This window comes from Fukomys damarensis, unplaced genomic scaffold (genome assembly GCF_012274545.1).
Source record: "Fukomys damarensis isolate Sample0158 unplaced genomic scaffold, DMR_v1.0_HiC HiC_scaffold_24, whole genome shotgun sequence".
NCBI classification, from domain to species: Eukaryota; Metazoa; Chordata; class Mammalia; order Rodentia; family Bathyergidae; genus Fukomys; species Fukomys damarensis.
The window spans coordinates 38617337-38639607 of record NW_022900936.1 but is presented as its reverse complement, the minus strand read 5'-3'; the positions used below and the strand labels follow the sequence as shown (position 1 = coordinate 38639607).

The 22271-nt window shown below is 32.8% G+C and overlaps 1 protein-coding gene across 3 annotated transcripts in view; it reads right to left on the bottom strand.

Moving 5' to 3' along the window:
• Epha3 (EPH receptor A3) overlaps positions 1–22271 on the bottom strand; it is a 353550-nt gene that overhangs the window by 74635 nt on the left and 256644 nt on the right. For 2 of the 3 annotated variants that reach the window (XM_033755902.1, XM_010602894.2), the window contains exons 6-7: positions 3410–3534; positions 872–1034 (exon numbers count right to left, since the gene is read on the bottom strand). In XM_033755902.1, coding sequence (XP_033611793.1) covers positions 872–1034; positions 3410–3534 — 288 coding nt within the window. The remainder of the gene's footprint in view (positions 1–871; positions 1035–3409; positions 3535–22271) is intronic. The other variant, XM_010602895.2, reaches the window with a different exon arrangement.

Here is a 22271-nt window from a genome sequence, read left to right as displayed (position 1 = left end):
ATTTTCATTTTCTCTATAATACATTAGTCAGTTCTAATCTTATGAAACATGACATTTTTAAGTGTTCTTTATCACCTATTTACATGCATGTACATACTCACAGAAGCCTGTAAATGTGTGTGTCCGTCTCTTCAAACTTTGTCTTAATCACTTATAAGTATCTTCTTTAATAAGTCAAATAAAATATTTTATTTGAGTTAATTTTATATTAGTAAGCAAAGTTTACAATATTACCTTTTTGAAAAGTCTATTTTAAGTCTATTTAGCCAAGGAATTTTTTTGGGGGGGCAAGGAATTTTAAAATATTAAATAAATGAATTTAAGGAAAAGAAAATTATTGGGAAGATAATACTTGCCAAGTCTAGTCAAACTCGAGGTCACATAGACAGGCTGTCCAAATTGCTTTTGAATGTAAGTGAAATGATAAAATACATTTTAGAAATTCCTTATTTGCTGTTATATGTGACTGAATGTGCTAAGAATTAGAACAAAATTAAAAATCTCATGGATCACCAAGTTTCTTTTTTATAATTCACTGAATCATGCAATGGACTTGGAATATGTGGATTTACAAGAGCTGAAGGTTTTTAATAATATTAAATAACATTCCTCAAAAGTAATTTATGACTAATAGAAAAACCTGAAGTATTCCAAGCAATAGAAAGTGTTTGATTTGGAATAGAAAAAAAGAACCCAAACGCATACCCACACAAATAGAAGTACACAGACATGATGTTGGGCACATTGCTAAAGGTCTTTATCAATATATGTTCAATGTATGACACCTGGTTAATACTTAGAGTGAAAGCAAAGTATGAGGAGCTTTTTGCAACACTCCTTCCCCTGAATTTGAAATTGAAGTAATACCTACAGTCAGGGCTAGTTTCAAACTCAAACTTCCGGCTATTGGTCCCATATCCAGCTGCAGTTCGGGCTCGGATTTGGAATACATATGTAGTATCAGGCTTGAGGCTACTGATGGTGACATTTGTGCCTCTTGCCCTCAAAATCGTATAACTTGTCTCTTGTTCCTGCTTTGAGGTAAGAAAAAAATAATGTTAATATCAAATTTTCTTAATGCTGTCAATTAACAAACAATGAGCCACTGAAAGTAATTTCTTTGAGATTTTGATGTAGGGCATATAATGGTTGAAAAATTTTACCATCTGGAGATTCTTTTAACAATGAACATATTTATAACACTTTCTAATTTAGAGGTCATGAGTTAAACTCTGTTAACTGATAAGTTAGATTTTATTCATACTACATAGTAAATGTGTGAGTGACAATATATTCCTTTCAAAGTCAAACTTGAGAGACTCTTGCAACTAAATTCAAGAATAAACTGACAAAAAAGAAAATATACCCTTGAATTAATTCTAATAGGAATGTCCTATAGAAGCTCAAATACAAAATATTTCTATTAATTCACAAATATTAAATATAAAATTGAGGTTAAATATGTGGCTCAAATTTTCTCAGTATAATTATATTTGGGTTCTGCTTAAGCTAAGTCAAATCAAATTTAAGAAATATTTCCCATGAAGATATCCTCTTGGAGGTTCACACTGCATATTAGGAGATTCACATCGTGCACCCTAACAGTAAAATCTTAGTCCCAAGCCTTGTTCATAAAAATTGAATTTATGTAAAATCTAATTGTTCCCCTCATATATATGAAAATTATTTATAGATTGTTTCAGCTAAACAATGATGTTTTCAGCTATAGATGCTGGCTATATGTTAGATAACATTTGAATTACTATACCAAGTATTGAAAAGTGCTGAATACATTTTTCTATCAATAATTATAGTATTTCAGTTATAAAATTATTGAGAATCAGAATCACTCAGTGTTCATTATTATGAAAGAAATTAATAATAAGAATATGTATTTTGTTGGTGGAACTTGAAATAAGTTTGAAAATATTTTTACATTTGCAAATAGTCCATTATATTTTAGAAACAGCATCATGAATCTAAAGTTGATTTTCTCCTAGTTCTTTTATCTAGTCCAACTTGAAGTACAAAATTAATTTTCCTTTTTTTATCATTAATAACATAGATTATCAGATCTGCATAGTGTATTTTGTATTATTTTTTAAAAATTACAGTCAAACGAGTGGCTATCAAAAGAATTATCCCTACTGAGATGTTGGCACAATTAAATTTATGCAGACTCATTTTCTTCTACTGAAAAAGACATTTTTTTCTCAGTAGCAAAGAGTATAAAAAAGAGGACATCATACTTGTGAAAAACATTAACTTAAATGAAGGAAATAACTGGATCATGCAAAAGCATATTATACACTGTTCCTCATTATAACTGATTGTACCCATGGTACTTACACTTCTAATGATCCAGTCCTATAATGTAGGAGTTATACAATACAGGGTGGGAGTGCACATAATAAATGAGAAACCATGGCTGGCAGGATTCAAAGCAGAAACCCAATGTTTTTTAGCAGTGTGGCCATGGAAAATTTATCCAATGTCAACAACTCTCAGTTTCCTTATTTTTAAAGGAAAGAACCTATTTACCAATTTTCATAAGATTATCATACAGCTCATATTTAAATAACATATGCAGAAATATTCTGTAAATGTAAACTGCTGTATAAATGCACAGCTTGTTTGTAATCCACTTTAAAATACTTCATAAACTGCAGCAGATACACAAATATATTCTGTTCACAAGTAGCTATAAAAAGAACCACATCTGATGATGAAATTCAAATATATCTTGCTTTCAGGCTTTCTGATAAATTAAGCTGGGGAAATAAGTGTTACCATGATGAAATGTCACTTTCTGAATTCTATGTATAATCATTCTGTATAGTTGTTTTTAATAATTGTATTATTGAACCATAGTTTTATGATGTGAGGCAAATTTATCCATCCACCCTCAACTTCTAAAATTTCTTCTGCATAGTAAAGAACAGCTTTCATTGTCAGTTCAGTAATACAATGCTTTTTTTATTGATATCAATTTTCCTATCTGTATTAAATGAACTTCATGTCAATATGAAGGTCAGAAAATCGTGCTTGAGACAATAAACTAAAGGATTGTTAGTTCATCAACAGATTAAGGAATCACTATAAAACTGTTAGTAAACAAGGGTCTTGGAGAGAAAGGACATAAATGTCCTGTCTATTGTTATAATTCACTGGCTTAATTTTGGAAATGACATCTTTGATGCGACTGGTTGCTGTGGAAGAGAGGGTATGTATATTTGACAACACAATTTCTAAGCTCCACTCTGCCTATAAATCAACAGGGTCACTGGACCATGGTTCTCAGTAGAGCTCTATAACTTATTAGCTATATCACTGGTTCCTTTGTGAGAGCAGAGGTCATGAGAAAATAGTCTTCCCAATATAACTAACCCTTGTAACATCATTTCCCCACCTTTTCATAGTATTTGACCTCGTAGTCTAAAATGATCCCATTAGGATGCTCAGGTTCTTGCCAGGATAAAGAGATGCTGTTTCTGGATGTCTTATCTTTCTTAATTGTCATGACAGGTGATGGAGCTGTGAAAAGAGTAAGGGAGGGGTCGGTGGAAGGAAACAAGTTATCAAATTTGGGAGGGTGGTGACAAAAGCAGAGAGAAAAAGGAACAAGCAAAAGGAGTCTATCATTGTTTTAATCTTTGGCAAGAAAGCACTATTTCCATTTCCAAGGCACTTGAGTATTAATCTAGTCCCATATCCAGGGTCAGCAGCTGGATTATAGTCCCAGTACAAGGAAGCCTATGGAAAATGAGCTGAGATGTTCTGCTGCTGGGGGGCCAGGAGCAAGTGAGCAGATGTTTTCAATCTGCTACTATAATGTAAAAAATAAAATATGTTTGATATATTGCAAAAGAACAAAACTTCATGACTATCGATTTGTTATAATGCTGCAAAGTTATTAATGCCAGATTCTTCGGCTCTTTATTTTATTTTTATTTTTTGGGTTCCGGGGATTGAACTCAGGACCTTGGGCTTGTGAGACAGGCAGCAGAATCACTGAGCTAAATCTGCCTCCCCTTCAGCTATTTGATAACATTTTCAGATGCAACCCTGTAAGAGAACCGGAATTCATGATACACAAGGAGTCTCATGGTATCTATAGGTAATGATAACATTTAGTGTATTGTTAAATACATATGATTTAGCACATCTTACAGTAATTTTGAATCCTAGCAAATAAATCTCCAGTGCATCAATGTATGTATCAAGAAAACACCAATCTTCTACTTTTGCATTTTTATTTTAAAGTATTACATAAATACAACAAAATGTCTGCTATATGTGTTACATATTTTGAATATTTTGTTGGTGACTGTGTTTGCTATGTTTTTTATGTATTTACACATGTACAAAATATGAATTAAGAGCTTTGGTTCAGATTTCTTAGAGTCATCTTCATTTCTTACTAAAGATTAAATATATTTTTAGTGATTTACTACATCAAATTCTTCCATTAAAAAGGAAAGTGCATAAAATTCACCAATGTACTTCTGTTTTGAGATCTCAACTTGGTATATACTCAACTGAAATGTCTCATGGGAAAACAGTGGCACTCTACCCTCACGAAACAGAAAACCAAACCACAAATACAAAACAAAAGCCAGTAAATCTTGAGATATATTAACTGTTAAATTGTGTTCATTGTATAAGAAGCTATTTTTTATAAATTTGCTCAAATAAGTAACTATTTGAACCCATGTAGGTATATTCTTCACAAAAATTAACATACAGGTTCCATATTTGTTGTTTTGATTATCACAGATTACTATGATTATCACAAAGCATTTGCATTCATCAATTGCATTTACATGCATCAACTCAAACTGTTTCGATCTATATCAGCCTTTCATTTATATTAATGTATATAAATGATGTGTACTTTTCCATCTATACCTCATCTATTCAATATTCTGTTTTAGTTCTCAAACTGGTATCATCACTTTCATCCCTGTGGTTTGCCACTCTGAAGCTGATTCCAAGCAAAGTTAACTCATTTCCATTAAATTTTAGTTGACATTTCATTAACATATTTGATGTGTATAAATGTCACTGAAATTAATACCAGAAGGTTGAATACTTGATACTTTTTTATTTATTGTAATCCTTAGAAAAATAGATTTATTTTCCAATTGCTAATAAAAAATGTGGCCTATTGTCCAGGAACCAAATTTTGCTTCTTATACAAACAATGGAGAAATTCCACTAATTTTTCTGCTGAAGTAAATCCATTAATAGTATAACTTGTAATGTGTGCTTACAAAGCATTTCAAAGAAACTTAATGTTGTAATACTTTACTTTTAAAACCATGAAGTCCTGGGTTTAATTCTTTATCATTATGAAAATTTTATTTTCCCTAATGGTTAAAATAAATTTCAAAGAAGTTTTGGAAAATTACCAGGTACAGTATCTCTCCTTTAAAAAATAATAGAAAGAAAAAACTCATTTTGATGAACAATTATAACAAGGATTATATTAACTTTTTAATAGAAGCTTTGCAGGCTGCTTTGGGAGTCTGCCCAAGTTTTACTGCTTCTGCAATGAGCAAGACATTATAACTGTTGAATTTCTTCAAAGGCCTTTGAGCAAGCTGTAGGGCCCCTTTCGCCTGTAATAAATAGCCTTTTGTAATTCCACACTTACTTAAGTAAAGGCAATTGCTTGAAACTTGTGCCATCTTTATGTTAAATGAACCTTTTCTGATCGCAGCTTTTAGGCCCCTGATAAGTCATTTGTTCTGCTCTTTTAATGCATGCCCCTTGTGCTGGCTGTATTTCAGCATAATTCAACCCAGTACATCAGCTGGAAACCCATTATTTTTAGGTAATGCTCACCAATATTCTAATATTAATAAACATTTACAGAAATTATTTTTGTATCACCTTATAAATAATCTTGGGATATTATAACATATACTCATAAAGATAATTAGCACATGGGAATCTTACTGCATCAGTTTTTTAAATAAAGTTTCTTAGAACACTTTGTAATTCATATTATTATTTTCTTTTTTAGATGTATCTTTTTATTAGTACATGCTTGGCATACATAATGATTACATTTATCATAGGGAATTTGTACCTGTACATAATATATCTTAGTTTTTTTTCCCTATATTCCATCCCTTCTTAAACCTTTCTTCTCCTCATTTACAGATCAGTCTCCATTATTTTTTCTTCAATTATTTCTTTTAAAATATCTGCTTTTTAAATTTCCACTTCCTTCCCTTCCCCCTCCCTTTTCTTGTTCCCCTTATCATTTGAACAAGCTCTTCTTGGATTATAATTTCAATTTTTACGGATAAAGAGTGACACAGGATACATTTCTTTTTGTTAGTTTTGAAGTATCAGTGTATGATTTGTTCAGTTATTCATTTTCAAATCTGTAAGAAAATTTCAAATTTTTTCTATGTAAAAATGGCATTGTAATATACACTGCAGGATAGATTTGATGTATTTTATTTCATTTCTTTATATTTTAAACTTGTGATTTGTAAGAAGGAAGGGTGATTGTCATATAGAAAGAGGAGAAATGCTGGGAGCTAGATAGAGAAATTAAGATAAAAGAGGTACATGGGCTTCATTTTTATAAACTTGCTGATGTATAAGCTAAAATAGCAAATTTATTATTATTATTATTTATTTTATTTTTTATTTTTTTGGTACTGGGCCTCGAACTAGGGTCCTTGCGCTTGTGAGGCAGTTGGTGGAACCATTGAGCTAAATCCCCAGCCCTAAAATAGCAGATATTGCCAAATATTTCATCTGCTTTAACTGTGTGCCTATAACCTAAGAAATTAATAAAACACTTTTCTTATTAAAAGAAAAACGTTGGCGACAGTATAGAACACTGAGAAAGTGGATCAGGCATTTATGCAGATTAAGAAATGGTAAGTTTTCTAGAGAGGAAAATGGAAAAAAAACAAGTAGATAACTTGCAACAGGTGAAGATAATATTTTTAAATTAGAAATAATGCTTTGATGTATCAAATACACTTTGTTGTATTTCTGAGATAATATTTGATTCTGAACTTTTGTTATTCTGAATAAAACATATTTTCCTTTGTTAAAAGAAATGAATAAGACACAATGTAGTTGTTAAAGTGATATCTAATGACTATATCTAACTAAAAAAATTCTTTAAAAAAACCACACACAACAGAAAAGAATGAAATTTGGAAGGAAAGGGGTAGCTCATCGATTGCACAATTAATTATCCTCTGGGAAGATTTTTCTGGATGTATATTATCCTACTATAAACTTCCAAACACTCTCGAGTACTCAAAAATCTTAACTTGCTGTGCTAGATTTGCTCATGATTCTTACAATTCGTTGTTCTATAAAGTACACAGGTGATTGAAAAAATATATTAATTTTTAAAAAAATTACATTAAAAGACACATTGTTAAGAACTATGAGGTAAGTATATTCAAAGTGAAGGAAGATATTTTGAATATTTTAAGTAAATAATGTGGTTTTTACTGCCTTGTTTTAAAATTTAAACAATCAATGTATTTTTAAAAATATTTTGTTGAGAAAACATTTGTGGACATTTTCTGTCAAATAATGTCATAGCACGGCGTGGTGGCGCACATCTGTAATCCCAGTACTCAGGAAGCTGAGGCAGGAGTCTTGCTGTGAGTTCGAGACCAGCCTGGACTACATAGTGAGTTCCAGGTCAGTCTGAACTACATAGTGAGACCCTGTCTCACAAAAAACAAAAAACAAACAATCAAAAAAAAAAATGTCATAGTCTTTGCTCATCCACCTTAGACACCATATTGTCACCATGCCACTTTTGGTTCTTCCCAAAGGTCAAAATGACCCTGAAGTGAAACTCTTGAATGGATTCAGGACAATGATCCAGCCTTAAGAATACAACTAAAGACAAACACAGAAGATTTTCAGAAATGCTTCCAAAAATGCCGGGAACAATGAGATAAGTCTGTTCAGTTAATGGGTAAGTATTTGAGGGGGATTCATATGTTTGGATTTCTTTTGAAATGACAGACAACCAGAAACATATTTCACCCTATCTTATCTAATACTCTGTGTCTTGTGAAAGCTGGTATCAAAGTGTTTTTCCATTTCTTTTCTAAGAAGACATTACTTTCTGGGTAGCTAAGTTGATGAGTTCACTGGATGTTTTCTCCTTCCCTAGTTCAGGCCAAGCAATGAAGCTTCTTGGATCAACAACATACAATAACCAGGTGAGAGGTATTATATTGAGAGATGTATGACCCTTAAAAATTAAAAACTGAATCTCATTCAAAAGGCACAAAAGAACTTTCTCAAAAAGATTTCTTTCTTCTTTTATGTGTGGAGAAAGGGTACAATTTACTTTCACTGTTAATGTAACCTGGGTCATTGACTACACCTAATGAAATAACAGAAAAACAAGTTACAACAAAAAAGTGAAATTATTATGCTATAAAAAAAGTTTTCCTTGTAAAGACTGGTTGGGGATGGGACCTATTTTTTCACAATTTTTATGAGAATCACGTTTAATACTTATATGCATGCCAAACCTGACAGGCATGGAAAGGATTCATTAACTATGGTGTTTTTAAAGCTACATTTACTCTTATTCTACTACTAAAATATAACCCTTCCTTAGAATCAGGAAGTCAAAATTTCAAAATTCAACTCCTACAGGGTCTGCTTTGGTTTGTTTGTTTTTATTGGGACTTTCCTTTTCTGGGTTTGGGAATTTCTAATGAACCTCTGAGGTATCTCTGTGGTTTAGAGATTGGAAAAGTTAGAGTAATAATGAAAGGGCCTCAGTATTTCTTTTCTAAGTGAGCCAAAGCTTTTAAAAATTATCTCCATGGGAAAATATCATGCAGCAAATGGTCGAAAGATTTTTCTTTTGAATCAGACATGCCTTCAAAAGCATTACTCCCTTATTATTCTTTGCCATTCATTACAATGCCACTTAAGAACACTTCCTTCTCAATTTTTTTTCAGAATTTATACTTTTATTAAATCCAGAAACACTTTCGTGTTTGATTTAACATGATTTTTCAAAGCTTATTGTTCTATATCTTACCATCACTATTCTGCTTTTCCCAAAGTTGTTGTTTTCTGGAATTTACTTTTCTAGCCTCAGGCCTTATCTTTTTTGCAATGTGCCTGGTATGAAATTTCAGAGTGATATTTTCTTTATGTATTCCTCTAGCTTGCCATAGGCTCTACCTTCTGAATGTTTGCCATTTTGCACCTGTATTGAATTTACTGTCTTTCATCTCAGTCTTTCCAGAAATTTAACTTTCTATGCAATATGGGAAGTTATCATTTTTCTAAAGCAAATGAAACTTTAATGTTCTCCTCTAAAACCTCAAAATTTCAAATCTAGATTTCCTAAGTGCTAAACAAATAGTTGAAACCCACAACTTAAAAGAGGAAAGGTTAAATGTGGTTTCACAGTCTGCCATGGTAGAAAGACACAGAGGAATAGACCATTTCAGTTGCTGCTGGGAAGAACAGAAGAGGAAGCAATGAGGAGACAGATACACCCCATATCTAAGAGTACATCTCCATGACCAGCCCAGACACATCCAAAAGTGGGCTCCACCCATCATCTGGGTAAATCCTAAAGCCAGTGCACTTGGCACTCTGTTCTAACTACCATATACCACCTCTTATCAACTTAAAACCAAAACATATTCTTTAAACCATATTTAATCTTCAAATAATTGCAGTACTTAATTAATAATTTTGCTTAACATCTCATAATTATTCTGTACACAATTGAAGATGGAATAATTCCTTTCTCAATGTCTTTACAGCTCCAATATTATTTAAATTTCCAAGTCAAGGTCTCTTCTGAGACTCAAGGCAAATTCTCAGTAAAGCCAAAAACAAGTTACATAATCTCAAGCTACAGTGGCACAAGGGAAACATCCCCATTCTAAACTGGAGAAGCATGGGAATAAAGAAGAATCAGAATAAAACTAAATTAAAACCCATCCAGTCAAACATTAATTCCTGTAGCTCCATGTCAGGTCAAAGAGCTGTGAGTTATGAGTTCAGAAGGCATTTGCCTATCTCTGTGGCCTTCTTGGCTACAGTCTAAGTGGCCTTTTACTTAGGCTTGTTCTATTATTGCCCTCTAGTTTTCTTTTGCAGATATTTTATGTTCTTGGTATCTCTGACTTCCTGGAGTCTCAGTATACCTTTAGCTTCATTCCCACAGCTTCATGCACTGCTCTGCCAGGAGCTTCTTGTCTGTCCACTCTGTCCTTCCTTTGTAAACTAGGTATATGTCTGTCTGAACCCAAAGCTGTTTCATGCTGTATGCCAGTAAAACCAGTAACATGATCGCAACATGAAGGATTATCAACACTCTGGGCAGTAGCCAAGCTCCCTTGGATGATGGCTGCAATAGCCTCTTACTGCGTGGATGGCTGATGAGATTAAAATGAATCTCATGAATTCAGTTCTCTAGATATCCTGTCTTAAGGATATGGCCCAGGGACTCTCATCTCAAATGAGAGAATTACATGTTTGCTCCTTTGAGCCTAGAAGAAGTGATGTCTTTCTTTCTTTTCATTCATCTGTTTTATTTTGTTTTGCTTTTTGAGATAGAGTCTTGCTACATGGTTCAGGCTGGCCTTCAACTGACTGTGTAGTCCAGGCTTGCTTCATACTCTTAGCAGTTCACCTGCTTCAGTCTCCCAAAAGCTGGGATGATAGGTGTGCAACACCTTGCCCAACTACATTGGGTAGTTACTTTCTGAGATGCCCTGATGGGATCTTTCTTATTATCCCTGTAAAAAGTACTATTTTAAATTCTTTCTTTTAAATAGAAGTAATTTCTTTAGTAGCTACACCACTTTTGGTCTCAACTTTACATGCAGTTCTTATTTGGCCAAAATTTAAGCTTTTCAAATTTTCTTCCCTGGTTTTTACCCATAAACCTCACTATAAATCTGAATGAGAGAAGCCAAAAGCAGTACAGCATGAATATTGGGATGTCTTGAAATTTTCTCCACATGATAAATCACCTCACTACCTTTAGGCTTAATCTTCTGAAAGTCACAGGAAATGCAGAAAAAAGCAGATAAGTTCTTTAAAAGATTGTAACATGCATGACCTCTTGTCTAGTTACCAGTAGAGTCTTTGCTCCCAACTGAAAGGTCTAGTCTTTAATGCTTGCATTCTTATTAACATTGTGGTATCCTGAGTTCTAACTAGAATCACCCATCAAGCTTTATTTACAGCATTCTTGGGCATCAAAATTTTCTTCTCACTTCTCCTGTAAACTAGTTTCAAAGGTTATAGCAGAAGAAACCACAAGAACTACATAAACACATGGAAATTGAACAACACCCTCCTGAATAACCAAAATGTCACAGAGAAAATTAAAGAAGAAATAAGACAGTTACTACAATTAAATGACAGTGACAATCCAACATATCAGAATTTAAGGGATAAAACTATACAATCTTATAAGGAAAACACAAAGGAGTGAATGCCCTTACTAGGAAAACAGAGAAAAGTCAAATAAACAACCTAATACTGAACCTCAAGCCTCTAGAAAAAGAAGAGCAAGGCAAACCCACAGCTCATACAAGGGAGGGAATTATAAAGATCAGAGCAGAAATCAATGCAATGTAGATGAAGAGAATGATACAAAAAAATCAATGAATGAAATAGTTGATCCTTTGAAAGAATAAACAAAAATCAATACACTCTTAGACAATCTTATAAAAAAAAAAAAAGAAAAGTCCCAAATTAATGCAATTAGGAATTAAAGGGGTGAAATTACAACAGACCCAGCAGAAATCCAGAGGAACATCGATACCTACTTTGAGAACTTATATTCCAATAAAATGGAAAACACAGAAGAAATGGACAGATGTCTAGATACATATGAAGTACCAAAGTTGAACAAAGAAGACCTAAAAATTCTAAACAACCCAATATCAACCAATGAAATTGAAAATGTAATTAAAAACTTACCAGCTAAGAAAAGCCCAGGTCCCAATGGTTTCACTGTTGAATTCTAGCAGAAATTTACAGAACTATTGCCATTAATGTTTAGAATCTTCGATGAAATTGAAAGAGATGTAGTACTCCCAAATTCATTCCTGAAAGCAAGCATCGCCTTGATCCCCAAAGCAGAGAAATACCCAACCAAGGAAAAGAACTATAGGCCAATCTCCTTAATGAACATAGATGAAAAAATCCTCAATAAGATACTGCTAAACAGAATGCAAAAGATCGCCAAGAAGATCACATACCCTGACCAAGTAGAATTCATCCCAGGGATACAGGGATGGTTCAATGTATACAAATCAATTAAGGTAATATACTTTATTAACAGAGCTAAGGACAAGATAATCACCTCAATAGAGGTAGAAAAAGCATTTGACAAAATCCACTACCCATTCATGAAAAAAAAAAGTACAAAATTGGAATAGATGGTCTTTTTCTCAATCTGATAAAAGCCAACTATCAAAAACTAATAGCCCACACCATACTAAATAGTGAAAAAGTGAAATTCTTCACCCTAAAATCAGGAACAAATCAATGATGCCCGCTCTTCCCGCTCCTGTTCAATACAGTGTTTGAAACATTGGCCACAGTGGTTAGACAAGAGAAAGAAATAAAAGGAATAGGGGTAGGAAATGAAGTTAAATTGTCATTATTTGCAAATGACATGATACTCTATACAGAAGACCCCAAGAACTCCCATAAAAGTCTTCTAGACTTAATAACCCAATTCAGTAGAGTAACTGGATACATGGTTAACACACAGAAATCATTAGCCTTTTTTTCTATATATTAACTGCAGACTCATTGAGAAAGGAACTGTAAAACAATTCCTTTCACAATATCATCCAAAAAATGAAATGCCTAGAAATCAACCTAATGAAAGAAATCAAATATCTCTACTGTGAAAACTATAACACTTTGAATAAAAGAAATTGAAGAGGGTATCAGAAAATGGAAAGACATCCCTTGCTCCTGAGTAGGAAGAATCAATATAGTGAAAATGCCTATACTTCCAAAACTGCTATACAGATTCAATGCAATCCTGATTGCATATTTCACAGAATAGAGAAAACAATCCAAAAGTTCATTTGGAAACAGAAGAGAACCAGAATAGCAAAGCAATTCCAGGTAGCAAAAATAACACAGGGGTTATCACTATCCCCAAATAGAAACTATACTACACAGCTACTCTGATAAAAATAGGATGATACTGGCAAAGAAATAGGCCTGAGGGTCAATAAACAAAGTACAAGATGCAGAAACAAATTCAGATATACTTTGCCTCCTCACCTTTGATAAAGGAGCCCAAAAACCTTGACTAGAGGAAAGACAGCCTCTTTAATAAATGGTGCTGGAAAAGTTGGCTTTCAACTTGGCAAAGATAAAAACTAGACGTATATATTTCACCATGAACTAAACTAAAATAAAAATGGATTAAATATCTAAATATTAAAACAGAAACACTAAACCTGTTGGAAAAGAAGTTAGGTAGAACTCTGGAAGACACTGGCATAGGAAAAGACTTTATGTAAAAAACCTCTGTTGCATATGAACTAACACAAAGAATTGAAAACTGGTATCTCATCTTACTAAAAAGCTTCTTGCACAGCAAAAGAAACCTCCAACAGAGTGAAAAGACAAACCACAATGTGTGAAATGATTTTTAGCAGCTATTCCTCAGACAGAGGAACTATCTAGACTATCTAGAATATATAAAGAACTTAAAAAAAATACCAAATTTAAAGATCCAATTAAAAATGGGCATCTGAAATGAACAGACATTTCTCAGACAAAGAAGTAGAAATAGAAATAAACATATGAAAAAATGTTCAACATCACTGATAATTTGAGAGATATAAATGAAAAGAACACTGAGATTCTACCTCACTCTAGAAAGAATGGCTGCTATAAAGAAATCACCCAATAACAGGTGTTAGTGAGGTTGTGGGAAAAAATGATCCCTTTTCCACTATTAGTAGGAGTGCAGACTGGTGTAAGAACTGTGAAAATCAGTATGGAGATATCTCAAAAACTAGGATTAGAGGTTCCGTTTGACCCAGCTATTTTCCTGCTGGGTATATTCCCAAAAGAATTAAAAGCATCATACCACAGCGACATATGTGTACCCATGTTTATAGCCACAAAGTTTGGAATAGCTAAATCTTGGAAACAGCCCAAATGATCAACTGGTACCTGGACAAATATATGTGCTTTTAAAAACCAAACTGAAGTACTCTCAGCCATAAAATGATAAACTAGAAATATTTGTAGCTAAATGGTTGCACATTGAGGCCATCCCTGTAAGTGAAATAAGTAGGACACACAGGTGTGTAAACATGGAGTAGTTTTTGTGGTGTGAGAAACTGAAAGTGGTAAATGAGGATCAAAATATATAATAGATCATATATGTATATTTCCACATATATAATAGATAATGTGAAATAAGAAGAAAGGGTCCAATGGGGAAGGAGAAGGTGAAAAAGGGGATGTAGGGGAAACGAAAGTAAGAAAAGGGCAATATATGAGAAGGAAAAAAACAGAAACAAAATCTTTGTAAATGGGGAGGGGGGAGGGGTTGAAGGGAAGGCAGGGGAGTGGGGAAGAAATGAAAGCCAAGATATATCGTGTAAAGATACAAATTCCCAATGATGAATGCCATTATACTGTATACCTAGAATGTACCAATAAACTCACTGGAAAAAAGTTGAGACAGTGCAGAGCCACATGCCTGCAGTATAACAAAGGGTCACACGTAGTGAAGCCCCGTCTCTATATAATTTGGCTCCCTTGTGTGAGAAGCAACAAGTGTAAAGAAGGACCAAATCCGATAATGTGAACTAGGAAGAAATTGTAAAAATAAAAAGGGAAACTAGGAAGGGGGAACAGAAGGGAGAAGAGAAAAGAAAGAAAAAACAGAAGCAAAGCTTTTGTAAATAATAAGGGAAAAATGGGTTTAAGGGAGAGGTAGGGATTGGAAAAAAACAAAGAGGAATCAAGATATCATGTACAGGTACAAATTCCCTATGATAAAAGTGAACAGTATGTATATCTAAATTACACCAAGAAAAGTAAAAATTGATCAGCTGATTAAAAGAAAAAAATCTGGAAAAGTAGCTCAGAGGTAGAATGTGTGCCTGTCATGCTAGACTCCTTGAGTTCAGTCTCTAGCATGGATTTGGGTATATGGCATTAATTCATAGAAGTTAAATACATTTTTAGCCCAGGAAGCACTGATACTCATCTTCAACTTCACAGAGCACTAAGAAAACTATTCTGAAAGACTATCCTTTTGGGTTATTTGTTCAAATATTCAAGCAGAGGATCAGGAAGGAGTAAAACAAAGTTCACCTTATTATGTTACTTTATATTTAGAAGCTAAACAAAATATAGACTTATCTAGAATAAACTTTGATTGACTTTATGACTCTAGACTGAAAGTTGACATCACAGAACATTCTACATTTACAAAAGTAAATTACATCTTTCTTGGAGCCAATACTTTTATCAGAGTCACTTATGTTTTGCACTTAATGATCAGTACGAGCTACTGCATGTGAATATTACCTTAGTTTAAACAGAATTAAAAATTCTAGTTTTCTTGACTGGATATCACAGTATTAAGTATTCTCAAGATATCACAGTATTAAGCCTAAAGATTATTTTCTATTTTCTTGACACTTATCTGGGCCCTCATGGACTGAAAAATGACTGCTTTCCTCAGGGCTAGTCAGTTAGAGTAAATGACTTCTCTTCTATATGCAAACTAATCAATCCAGAGTCTTTGTAGAACACGTTCTCTATGTATCTTGTTCTTACACTCCAGCAGGCAATGTTCCTCTGTCCTAATCACCCCAGGCCAGGAACCAGATAACCATGAAATTCAGTCTTCATTTCTGAGTCGAGTGAAATTACTTGAACCAACTATTCCTGTCTGCTCTGCTTTCCCATGGACACCATAATGAAAGCTACTCCTCAAGCTTTCTTCTGGCTCCCTCACCCTGTGGTCAACTCCTGTACTTCCCTTTGTGGCCCTGTGATGCATGGCATCCTCCCTTTTCTTGAAACTTGTAACATCTTTTTCATTTTTTGTGGTTTAAATTTATTTTAAACTGATATATAGACACAAAATTATACTTAAATTTTGTGATATTTTTTATCCATGTATACCTTGTATATAATGTTTAAATCAGGTTAAATATATATGACTCAAAATATTTATCACTTCTTCATGGTAAAAGCATTCAAACTCCCTTCCTCCAGTTTTTTGGAATACATAATACAGTATCACTCACTGTCCATAGCCATCCTACAACATAGTAGTATACCAGAAACTCTCATAACTGCCTAATTATAATGTAGGACATACTGATCAACCCATTTTTCTCCTTCTTTAAAATGGCAATAAAGTATCTTTTTAGTAGCTCATGATTTCTTGGTGTCATCCTAACCATACAATATTAAAATACACATTTAAAAGAATAACAATAGTGAAATATCTGTGCTTTTTTTTTTCCTCAAGCAAGGTGAAGACTTCTTTAAACAGATAGACAATGAGTTGCCTGAGGAAACCTCTGAGACCTACACAATCTTGGGATAATTTCTTATCCGCCTTCAATCCTAGAGACTGTCTGTTTGGGGTGCTAGAACAAAATACCAAAAACTTATAAACAACAGAAATTTCATCCTTGTAGTGCTTGAGGCTGCGAAGTCTAAGATCAAGCTATTGGCAGATTTGGTGTTTTTTGAGGGCACAGTTCCTAGTTCATAGATGTCATCATCTAGCTGTGTCCTCACAGGGTAGAAGGAAAAAGCAGCACTTTGAACCATTTAAAAAGAACATTAATCTCATTTGTGAGGTTTCCATTACTAAGAAACTAATTACCTTCCCAATGTACCACCTGATAATAGCATCACACTGGTGATTAATTTTCAATTTATGAATTTGGAGGGGATAAAATATTCAGGCCATGACAAACTCCACAGTACAATGTCTTTGATGTCTAATTTGTATCAAGCTTACAAATAGCCCTTAGAAATGTTGGTAATATATAGTATCAGCCCCTTATTCTCCTTGAAGTATACGATCTTCTACACTTGTGAGGTTACTGGGAGGCTCCAATGATTTTAGTCAGATCACATTATTAATTAGAGGGACACACAAAAGCAGAAGCTCACTCACACATCTAAGGCACACACATATCTAACCCTTGACAATATTACTCAGCAATTTTGGTCACTGTTGGCTGGATGCTTTTAGTTTTACAAGTAAAAAGTTGAAATAAGGAAGATGAGACCATGATTATAGCAGCCCAAAGTTCACTAAAGTATTGTATGCAAAGCTGTTCGTGTAGTACTGTTTTGGGTAGATGTCAAAAGTAATAAATTGCTAATTTCAACAGGTATCAAAACTGGAGCCACACCTTCAAACACACAGCTACACACACACACATAGGTGTATACAGATTCAATTTCATTTTCACTTAAATACTTTTTGAATGAGTGAGAAAGAAATTTAGAGTCTACAGGAATGAAGGTTGTCATTATATAAGTATTGCATTCATGAGTGAGCAACTATTGTTCCAATTTTCATTGTTGAACGAATCAGGAAATTTAATAGGATATTATCTTTTTATTTTTTAAATGGTGCATAGTATAAACATATGCATTTCATAATATTATTGCACATATTATTCAGGGTGTGTGCAGGAAGAAAAACATTTTGGCAAATTCTGTTTAGCATACAGGTCATGCATGCTTGGCCCATATGGCTTGTATATGCCTACCCAGCATATACCTTACAGCAAAGGCAACAAGCAAAGATGAAGTCCACTTCAGACAAGATGTAGTTGATCTTTGCTTTAGAAATTTTAAAGATCAAATCTTCCATAACAGGAAATCTATGAACTTTGGTTAAACAATAAGAAATCAGATTTTGGAAATTAGCTTAGAGATATCCAATGCATTCACATATACAATTACTCCTTGTTTTTGTTGTTGTTGTTGTTGTTGTTTTGTTTTGTTTCATTTTTTAATGGGAAGAGAGAGTATTCCAAATAGAGAACAATTTTGGTAAGTTAGTATGTAGAATGTTAAATATCTTCATTACCATGAAATCAGATTTCTGAAAAACCTTAACTCCATGTCAATGACACGCCAGAAATTTATTTGTAATCTAAATATACTCTTAAAGAACACAAAATTGTTTAAATCACAAAAACTTTTAAAAATAAAACAGAAAAGTATTATATACATTGTACAATTAAAACATAATTTTATTATGTATTATCATCTCTTCCAAAATGTATCCCAAGCCCATTATCAAATTTCAATTAGACTATAATTAATTTTTTAAAATTGTGATGATTAACTTTTTCTAATCTAGCTATGTGAAGGATGTAGGTAGAAATATGTTAACTTAGGTGGATTTTCAAATTTATATACACAAAATGAACACCAGCAAGGACTTACAGATTTTTCCAAAAGCAATCATGCCTGCAAAATTTCAGTTTTAGCCGTAAAATGTGTTCTGACTATGTATGTATTTATAATATTTCCTAACCTTTTTCTATCAAACAAATTCTTTCATTCTCTATTCCATATAACTTGATTAAGTACCAAAAACATTTAGTGCAGTAAATAACTTTATTCACCACAAATAGATTTTTTTTTTAAATTCAAGTAGGAAAAAAATCGATTGAAATTGCAGAGGCAGAATACTTACTGCTTAATATCTATGGTGCCTATGGCTTCACTTCTTTAGTTTTAGGTACAGAATTAATTTATCTGAGGAATTTTAATCAAATGTCCTTTTTAGTTAGCCATGAATTTTGAGGCAATTGTAATTGTCAAATCCAGCCAAGTAAAAAATGCATCAATACATATTTTTACAATTATGAAGTCTTCACATAATTGACCTTAGAATTTTGAGAACTGGAGCTGATTAATTTTTATATGCACCATAAAAAGTTTAGCACATTAGAAAAAAATAGCCTCAAGTTATTCCATTTTTGGATTGCATGAGCAAAGCTGCAAAGAAAACTATGTGAATATAAATATAGTTATATATGTTTCTTTTAAAGTTTTGGCTTTCATTTTAATGTGGTAGTAGGTTCCTGCATTTCTAATTCCCTACCCCAATAGCTAACAGAAAATTGTTATTAGTCTGCACAAGCAAACATTCTTAGACACAGCTCTCCAGGTTTCAATTTTTTTTTTCTTTTTTTTTTTTTGTACCGGGGATTGAACTCGGATCCTTGCACTTGCAAGGCAGGCCACCGAACCGCTGAGCTAAATCCCCAGCCCAGGCTTCAATTTTATAGGGATGCTATATTTTAACTAATATGTAGGAAGATTCTAAACATTCACTTCTGAACTTGTGAAAGCAAACACATCATTTTGTGTTTTTATTTATTAAAACCTATATTCTATGCATTGACTCATAAGTTAAAATTTGTATTTAAAAACTGAGCTAAAAGTTCAATGATGGACCCATTGTTTTTGAAGAATAGGGGATAAAAACATTCTAAAATGAATTTATAAAGATAATGTCATCAGTAAAATTGCTAAAAATCATTGAATTGTGTGTATGAATTAGGTGAAATTTTTGAGCTATAAATATATGCCAATAGGTTTATTTTTATAAAGAATAACATGAAATAAAAATAGTGTACAAATTTGCTAGGATTAAGAGGTAGTTAAACTATAAATAATTATATATGGCTTTAAATGGAATAAAACTTTTCTACTGTGTTCTATATTTGAAAATAATTTTCAGAGCCAATTATTAAAAAATCTTCATGAAACTAGTATAGAGACATTATAAGGTGGGACTGGCCTCGTCTGTCAGATTTCTTCAGGAATTGAAAAACTATAAACCAAGAACCATTTTTATTCACTTTGCAGAGTCTGTGGCTTAGCTTCAGAAGCATGCTTTTCAAGTTAAATTTCCCTCAAAACGTACCTTGCTAGAAAAAAATGAGGGAAAAATGCTGCAGGCAAGCAAAACTTGAGGACTGAGAAGTGTGGCTGTCTCCTCTCCAAATATGACTGGGTTTCCTCACATATTACTTCTAAAGGAGCTCACAGTTGGTTTTAATATATGCATTTGTACCTTACTCTCCTAAAGAACTGTACTTCATTCTTTGTTAAATGCTCAGAATAACTGATTCAAATTCATTTTGGGTTCTAAATTGTTTTAATCTTTTAAAAGTAATCTTAACATAAAACCCTAGTAAGATCAAACAATAGATACTAAACACTCAATTTATGAAATTTGTGAGTACATAGTGAATATTCTTTTAACATTTGTGTTGAATAGACAGCATCCAATGGATAGACAATTACACATAATCAATATAATGTTCATATTCTCATTCATAAAACAATAATGTATAGGTACAGATTAGGAAGTGCATTAAGTAACTCACCAGTATTTTCTAATGAAATGGTGGGAAATTAAATCAAATAAGAAAAAAATCAGTATGTATAAAATGAAAATTCTGACTTAAAATCAAATATATATATGCATATATTTCTTTTTTTAAAACTTGTGAAAACTAAACTTATAATGAGATAAGCAACTACAACCACTACAGGCCCAGAAGGAAACTTGTGAGAGCAATTTCCAATATATTCCTTGAAAATTCAGCCAGGTTTTGGAGGAAACATCCAGTAATGTTAGAAAGAAAACATGTAACCAAGAATTCATTAAGTTCACATTGACAGTTTAACAAAATAACATATGTTCAAAGTCAATTTTTGAAGACAAATTAAAAGGCTTTGATGGACTATCAATTGCTAACTACCAAAGTTCATTTACATCAATGCTGAAAACAATAACAAACTATCTGAAGATTAGCTGATACATACTTAGGCATCTGAATGTGTAGGATTGATCTTTCTGTTGACTTTGGAATCCTAAATCGGAGCATTTTTAATCCAACTATAGCTTGAAGAAATGCAGTACAGGGGAGATTGTATCTTTATATTTTAAAATATGAATATATAGTTTTAAAATTAAGTACAAATATTTGATTAAAATAGCACATAAATTATTAACATTACTATAGTAGCATCATGAAATCTATGCCAAAAAGTAAATCATACACTTACAGCTGATATTTCTTTATATTTTTTTAATATATTAAGAGTACATAATATTTTCATTCATCTTGAGGAATTGATAATTGATACATGTACATAACACATCTTTGTATTTAAAGGGAAAACAACCTTTATATTGGCTGCACTTTTTAAAAACCTAACTCTAAGAGGCAAAGAAGGATTTGCTGGCTTGGGCATAGCCCATTCAACTTAGATATGAAGGAAGAAACTTTTTCAAAATAAAAATATAAAAAGGGAGAGGGATGTAGTTGAGTGTGAAAGCTCTGGCTCCACTTCTCCAGTATCAAAATATGTATTATTATCATTTAAATTGTAACACATAGTTCTATGTATACATAATATATAGATGTTATATATATATATATATGTGTGTATATACAGGTACATATACACAGATTAATGTGTATATACATATATATTCTACATAAAGCTCAGTTACTGCTAATTTTATATATCAGTTCTTATATTTTTGCATTTAATTCCAACAATCTGAAAAAGAGGAATCATAAATGCTGAAAATTAAATACATTGAATAATTTCATATCATTAATAAGGAAACAGAATAAGTTACAATAAAGTTGTGGAAAAGGCAGATGTGCAACCTGTGTTTATGAAACTTAAAAATATCCTCAGAAGAGTTGGAATATTTTATATATTACCATCTGCTATTGTATAGTTTTCCAAAAGCATATAGAACCATGTGGTGGTTAGGGTGGAGTGTCAACTTGACTGGCTTTGGGACAGACCTGGGGAGTTGGTGAAACACACTTCTGGCTATGTATGGCCTCGGAGTCTATGTCTAGTCCCCCACACCTTCCTGTCTGATATTCCTATCCTGCTATAGCGAATTAAACACCTCTTCTGCCATGATGTTTCTGCCTTGGAGCCAGGCAACCATGGAATGAAACCCGTTAGAATGCGAGCCAAATGAAACCTCTTCTCTTTTAGCTTTTGGATTTTGGGTATTGTGTCTTAGGGAGAGGAAACCTGAATCATGCAATCTATTCTTTATCTCAATTAGTTTCTGAATGACTTGAATTGCCTCAACCAATGCAGAATAACAAATAGGCATATTCTGTTGTTCTCCTAACAATATCCCCATGGAATTTATTATATATAATAAATTATATATATAT